This window comes from Pseudochaenichthys georgianus, unplaced genomic scaffold (assembly GCF_902827115.2).
Source record: "Pseudochaenichthys georgianus unplaced genomic scaffold, fPseGeo1.2 scaffold_1698_arrow_ctg1, whole genome shotgun sequence".
NCBI classification, from domain to species: domain Eukaryota; kingdom Metazoa; phylum Chordata; class Actinopteri; order Perciformes; family Channichthyidae; genus Pseudochaenichthys; species Pseudochaenichthys georgianus.
Window position 1 is genome coordinate 15001 of NW_027262493.1, and position 7922 is coordinate 22922.

At 41.3% G+C, this 7922-nt stretch overlaps 1 protein-coding gene across 1 annotated transcript in view; it reads right to left on the bottom strand.

Annotated features, from left to right (window-relative positions):
* The window catches only part of LOC117441464 (dachshund homolog 2-like), a gene marked incomplete at its 3' end in the record, with an annotated part of 14836 nt that extends 11677 nt beyond the window's left edge, over window positions 1-3159 (bottom strand). Inside the window, exon 1 of the mRNA XM_034077551.2 lies at window positions 3054-3159. Within this exon, the coding sequence (XP_033933442.1) occupies window positions 3054-3147 (94 nt within the window). The remainder of the gene's footprint in view (window positions 1-3053) is intronic.
* Between the last annotated feature and the right edge of the window lie 4763 nt (window positions 3160-7922).

Below are 7922 nucleotides of genomic sequence, written 5' to 3' on the forward strand. Positions count from 1 at the left end.
AGCAGGAGAGGACTCTTTAAAGTAGAGACACTACATACTGATATACACCTGAACATCAGCAGGAGATGACTCTTTAAAGTAGAGACACTACATACTGATATACACCTGAACATCAGCAGGAGAGGACTCTTTAAAGTAGAGACACTACATACTGATATACACCTGAACATCAGCAGGAGAGGACTCTTTAAAGTAGAGACACTACATACTGATATACACCTGAACATCAGCAGGAGAGGACTCTTTAAAGTAGAGACACTACACACTGATATACACCTGAACATCAGCAGGAGAGGACTCTTTAAAGTAGAGACACTACATACTGATATACACCTGAACATCAGCAGGAGAGGACTCTTTAAAGTAGAGACACTACATACTGATATACACCTGAACATCAGCAGGAGAGGACTCTTTAAAGTCACTTTAAGTGGATTTTACTAATAATACTTAAATGCTTTTATGACTTGTACATGTATTTAAGTGTTCACAGTGCAGTACGAGTACTTTGACTTCGGCTAAGGATCCTCCTCCTCTTGTTCTTCCTCTTGTACGCTATCTCCTTGCCTCCTCTCTTGGTAAGAGCAACACAGATACAGTTCCCCCTCTGTCTCCATCACTCCTCTGTGATTTCATATTTCGATAAAGCAAACAAACGCGAGCGATCGACTTTCATCTTTTCTTCTCCTACGTTTTCCTCTCGCCCTAAATATCCCTTTCTCTCGTCATGAATCCTCCCTCCCTCGTTTCCTTTCCCCTTTCTCTCGTCTCCTCTCCCCTATTGTACTCCCGGAGTTTCCCAGGCCGGTGTGAGTGTCTCTCACAAAGGGAAATAAGGTCGGACAATGAAAGGCAAGACTCGCAAAACAACACACTCTGAATGAAATAAAAGGAGGGAATAAATAAAAAAGGACGGGAGAATAAAAAGAGAAACTCTATCAGCACATTAGCCAGGTCAGCTGAAGAGATGGAAACAGAGCTTTTTGTTTTCTGCCCTTTTAATAATTCAGAGAAGCAAACACAGCAGAGACGGAGTGGCCCGGAAAGAGTGTGTGTGAGAGTGTGTGTGTGTGTGTTAAGTCTTTGTTTTTATTTATGTCACTCACTTAGCACTGAAGTACATTTCCTGTCAGATACTTCTCCACCGAACAGCGGAACAAGAACGCCTTTAACAGCAGCCATATTTACTGCAGTCAGACGCTTAACTAGTATTACTTTCATTCATTATTATTATTAATATTATTATTACTTTCATTCATTATTATTATTAATATTATAATTACTTTTATTTATTTATTATTACTTTTATTTATTTATTATTATTTATTATTGTTATTATTACTTTTAGTTATTATTATTATTACTTTTATTTATTATTGTTATTATTACTTTTATTTATTTATTATAATTATTATTACTTTTATTTATTATTACTATTATTCCTTTTATTTATTTATTATTACTTTTATTTATTTATTATTGTTATTATTACTTTTAGTTATTATTATTATTACTTTATTTTTTTATTATTACTTTTATTTATTTATTAATACTTTTATTTATTTATTTAATTATTATTACTTTTATTATTATTTTTACTTTTATTTATTATTATTTATATTATAAATAGTTTTTTGTAAATATATGACTTTTTAAAATATTGTTTTTAATTATATTTACTTTAATTATTATTATGAATTTATCTATATCAATATATATTATTATTATTTATTGGTTTGTATGTATTATTTGAAATGAATTATATTATATAATTATCGCACTTTTATTTTAAAGCAAGTTCTTGTATTCCTGCAATGGAACCCTTCATTGAACACTTCCTGTCAGGAAATGAACTGTGTGCCCTTTAAAAACACACTGTAACTGTGTCGTTGTCCAGGTGTGTGTGTCGTTGTCCAGGTGTGTGTGTCGTTGTCCAGGTGTGTGTGTCGTTGTCCAGGTGTGTGTGTCGTTGTCCAGGTGTGTGTGTCGTTGTCCAGGGGGGTATACTGCGAAGCAGGATTTTCGCTTAGCCAGCTAAATTCAGGGAAAACTCCGGCTTTCCGGTCCTACGAAGCTGGTTCTCTTTTTAGCAGGCTAGATCTCCATGGTAATATATGCTAAGCAGCTAACCTGGTCGGGACCAGGTTAGGTTGCAGGCTAAGAGCTCAACTCAGTGAAAGCACCGCCTGCTGACCAATCAGAGCTCAGTGTGCGGAGTTCAAAGCGATCAAGTCATATTACAGGAGAAAGGAAATACAGGAAAACTGCTGTCGCAGGAAAGACGGCCGGCAAAAATCACCGACTGTGTGAACGTGAACATGAATAGAATATCACCTCCATCTTCAGAGCAATCTGACTATTATAACATTAGCGTTAAGAAAGCTTACTTAAATATCTGCCTCAACATCAGTACCCGGATCAGAGTACATTAAGTACAGTCCGCGGCATATCACTTCATAATGTATCACATATCTCCTGATCTGAGTCAGCTGAGCCGTATCTGGCCGTGCAACACTCTCAGTGTCACATACTGGATGCAGAAGTATTATTTTAAGCAACACATAAGTTGACGAAACACTCGAGACAAATGTAATGAAAGTCAGATGGTGTTTTAGACGGGGCAGTGATATCATAAACCTGTTAATGTACGCATTCAAACACTTTTTCTGTTCCAGCTGTATTCACCTTGCAGCTGCAGCTCTGAGGCTTTGATCCTGATCAAGTGTTTAAGTCATGGATGTTTAAAGTTGAACTTCTTCATTTTTGACTAGTATTAAAGTTCACTTTTCATTCAGGAAGTATGACGCTGCGCTGTCAGTACGCTTCTCCATGTTTGTGATTGGTCGAATGCTCCAGATACCACCCCTTTCAAGTGAACGCGCACCTAACTAGATAGGACACGGCTGGCTTGAGCGATCCACTTGATAACCAGCGTCGTAGGACAGTTTAGCGAGAGCGCGTATGTTTTGGATTAGGCCAACCGGCTAACTCAAACATATCCAGGTTAGGTTGAACCAGCTTCGTAGTACAGGCCCCTGGTGTGTGTCTGTTACCTGTGTTGGAGTGTAAGTCGTCGTTGTCCGACTCGTTGCCGTTCTGCAGACTCATCATCATCTTCATCTTCTGGAACTTCTGCAGCTCGGCCATGGCTGCTGCTGTGAGGCCTGCGACACACACACACACACACACACACACACACACACACACACACACACACACACACACACACACACACACACACACACACACACACACACACAGAGAAACGGTTACATCATCTTCATTATGCAAAACAAACACGTTTAGCAATGACAGGAAAAGGTAAGAAAGGTGTCATCATCTGCTCTCAGATCCACAAATCAATCCACCAATCAATCACAGGTGTTGTTGACTTCTCCTCGGAAAGCTCAGGTGTCATCCAATGTTACCCATGATGCTTTGCGGCGAGTTGTGACACACATACTGATGCTGTGTCGCTGTCAACATTTTCTTTTCAGTTTGAGCGTCTTGTGGAAGTGTTTCAGGGTGTTTGAGTCGCCTCGGGGCCGATGTATATTCACTGATACACACGTTCAGGAAAACAACACACACACACACTGGGAACACACCCCCCATTGCCACACACACACACACACACACACACACACACACACACACACACACACACACACACACACACACACACACACACACACACACACACACACACACACACACACACACACACACACTCTTTTGTATGGACTAAGATCCCTGGCTCTGTCCGCTGACCTGGAACTGACTTCTATACACAACAACCAGCAGAGTGAGAGCGATGACCCTGTGTGTGTGTGTGTGTGTGTGTGTGTGTGTGTGTGTGTGTGTGTGTGTGTGTGTGTGTGCCCTATTGTGTAAATGCACTATTGTACTTGTGTGCACGTGAGCTTTTTTTCATCGTGCTGAGTGTGTACGTACAGTGTGCTTTCATGTATAAATGTGTGTGTATGCATGCATGCTTATCTGTGCATACTTGTGTGTGTGTGTGTGTGTGTGTGTGTGTGTGTGTGTGTGTGTGTGTGTGTGTGTGTGTGTGTGTGTGTGTGTGTGTGTGTGTGTGTGTGAGCTTGTGTGTGTAGGTCAGTTGGTTTTGCCCCGGTCACGGTTGACGGCCCTGCAGGAATGTCCATTACACACACAGTACAGTTGTCTGCAAGCTATAAAGAAAACAAGATAGAGGGAGGAGGGGGGAGAAAGAGGGGGGGGGGGGGGCGTTGTTTGAAATTTAATTTGAAGCAGGATGAAGGGAGGGATGGGTGAATGAGGGGGGGGAGGGAGAAAGAGAGGCCTGTCTGCAGGTGAAACTACCGGAGCGCCTCCATTACCCACACAGGTGGAGAGCTAAAGACAACACAACATTCATTCGGTGGACATCGCTATGATTTTATTATTTTTAAACGTAAAGAAATAAAGGATATTTTCAATTGTATTTATGTTTAATTTCATTATTATTTGTGTACATTGTTGCTTCTTAGTAAGTGTTTGTTTTTGGACGTTATTAATTAGAAAGTATCGCGGGATGAATACAAAAAAAATGACTATATTACGTTATTATGTTGGTTTACTTCCGGAACATCGTGACATTACTACGGCGCAATTCTATTGGCTAGCGCTCCAACGTCTTATAAGCGTCACTGTTGGTGGCAAAAAGTCATGTTTGATTCACGGGAGGAAGTGGAAAGCACTTTTGACCCGATCGGCTGCTCTCACTTCTGTTAGACGGCCATCGTGCTGAATGCATATGAACTGTGAACGTGTGGATATAGCTGTCTCACAGAAGTTAAATCCATTCCTCACGTATTCTGACAAAGTACTTAACCCCGAATAAAAGAACCCAATAAAAACAGTTAAATAAAATAATAGTGAAGTCACGTTGTAATAACAATAACTTTCTTTTTATGATTTGCCAAAAGCCACTGTGTCAAGTGTCCTTCTTGGGTTGCCGTACGGAGTTGTCCAATATGGCGGACCATCTCGCCTTGCGCGCTGCAGATCGGGCAGCGACAGACCCCCGTTACTAGAAAGCGTGTCGATGTTAGATTTAGCAACAATGGCGGATAGCTGAACGCCACATTCATTTCAGAAAACACAGATCTTCACAGCTGTTTCAAAAAGGGCTTCAAAAGTTGCACGTTTTCACTTTAAATGGATGTTGCTAACAATACTTACATTATTTTACTTAAATACGATTTTAAATTCACATACAGTAAAGTGTTTTTACAGTGCAACTTTACTTAGGTTAAGGATCCTAATAGGGCGTGTGGCGTAGTGCGTTGGCGTTCAGACCAGGGGTTCAAACCCCACTGCAGGCAGCATGTGGCTGTGTCCCTGCGACCCTTCGCCCCACATGGCTCCAGTGGGGATGGCCCTCAGTACTGAGTATGTGAGTCGCTTTGGATAAAGGCGTCTAACAAGTGTCATGTCACTTCTTCCATTTCTTAATTTTGATCTCATTATGTCTTGGTGTTCCTCCTCTCATCAAAAACACAGACATCGCTTCCACTTTCCCCCGTTTTTTTGTAATAATACTCCATTTATCTGACCACGGTTACGTTAGTGGAACACTTGTATTCGTGCCTTTAATTTGAACAGTTGTCCTTCACCGTAACAACGTGCATGCCCCTCCTGTGGGGCAGATGAAGGGTTTCTAATAGAGCTGACGGTGTATCAATCTGAGCTGAACCCTCCAGTAAGTGATTCCTCAGTCCGTGTGACACATAACGAGGGGAGGGGGGGGGGGGGGTTCAAAAGGAAAGGGAGGATAAAGAGGGGAGAGAAAGGGGTCGGAGAGCCCGAGGCAGAGCGACCAGACGTATTGTCTGCCGTCCTGCTGAGAGGAGGACGGAGAGGAACGGAGACGCTGAGGAGCATGGTGGAGGAAAGAGGCCACCAGCCAGACGGAGCTGCAGGCGTGGACACCAACCAAGGTTATCGTGATGCAGAGGGGGGTTCTGTTAGGAAGGAGAGGGTGTACGTGTCTTAATGTGTGCATATGTAAAATGTGTATATATATAGGTATATACATATTTTTATATATATTTGTATTTTGTATTCCTCAGGATTGTAGGAAACGGTATTTCGATCTCTGTCTGTACACACAAACTGAAAGATTGACAATAAAGTTGACTTTGATATGTGTGTGTGTCATTGGGGAACCGTGGCCATCACAACTGGACCTTCTGTAGACACACCCATCCCCCGCCGCCCCTCCCCCCCCCCTCCCTCCCCGGCGTTATAATGTCCGTCTTTTCACTGAATTGTCGTCTTGAAAAGGGTACTCACAATAATTCCTCAACAACTTCATATTCACCTGTTGCACTTGTCATTTCAACGTGAAAAACAATAAAACGGCATGAATTGCTTCGTCGCATTCGTTCTAGATCCTCTGTCTCGAGCCAGGTAACTAGCGGGCCTTCTAGAACACCCTGGAACCGAGGGGAACTCTGGAAGAACACGCCCATTGGCTACAAATCAATATATGATTGGTTGATCAAACTGTCAGTCCAAACGTACGCTCTCATTCAGTGCAACGGCCAGGGCATTCGATCAAGGATGTAGAATACCTGGTTGAAGGATATTCTACCCAGAGACCCAGAACAACATCTGATTGGTTGCTTTCTTTTCTACTGAAATGCGTAGCATGGTCCGAGAAGGACAAACAAATCAACGTAACACTTTAATATTACAGATCAACAACACAGATATTCTCATTTATTCATTTTATTTATATAATTAAATCGATTTTTTTTGTTTGTTTTATCTCAGTGCTCCAGGGTATTCTCTGAATACCTTGAAGGCCCTGACGGTTCGCCACTGTCGTGTGTGTGTGTGTGTTTTTAAGTAGGACATAACATTTAGTTTTCACACATCCATGTAAATATATCTAAAATGTATATATGACCAAATATGTTCATTTTAATTCATTTCTTATTTCATAGTTACTTAAAGGTGGGGTAGGTAAGTTTGAGAAACCGGTTCGAGATACACTTTTTGTTTGTTGTTGAAGCCGTAGCGCTGTAAAAAGCTCGACCAATCATCTGAGCCGGCTAAAGTAACTGGATGGCCTACCTGCCTGTCAGCCTTCCATCTGGGCACACACTTATCTCGTGCCCTCATTGGTCATGTGCGCGTTCGTGTGTGTTGGGGGAGGGGCTCTGTGAGGAAGGGGCAGATTTCTTCCGGCTGTGTATTTTAAAATTCGAGAGCTGGTTTCTCCAAAATGACCTACCCCACCTTTAATTGTATATAATTTACTTTTTTATCTTTGATTGTATTATTCTGTGCTGTCCTGTTTTTCAATCTTACCCTGTTGTTAAACGACTAAAGGTCCATCTTATCTTATCTTATCTTACATGTGAAGATATTTGTCATTTCAAAACAACCCCTATGTACCTTTTCGTTTTTATTTCATTTGACTAATTCTGTTTTGTTTTTAATTTGTCGTTTCCGTGTCACTAAAAAGATAGATGTGACTCTTTTCAAAAGCAAAAGAAAGAAAGGAAAAGATGTACTATCAATTTCCTCCACAACAGACAATGCAACTCATGAAACATGCATTAAAAGGGAAAAGGGAAAACAAAGGGAAGTAATAGTACGGAGAGGAAACAGAAAAACAGGTCAAAGAAACAAGCGAGATGGAAAGGAAGCGAGAGAGAGGATTGGAAAGGGAAAACCAGAAAGACGAGAAGCAGTGGGATGGACGGAGGTAAGTCCAATAGAAGTAGAACATATCCAGTCTGGAGTAACGAAAACATGGCCAACGAAATCAGTCATTTGCTAATGTCAAATGGAATTGATTCAAACCAATTCTGGATGTAGCTAAAGTGTAAATGTTGCATACGCAGAGGAGACTGCATTCACCCCTTAAGCACTGACACACCTTCACA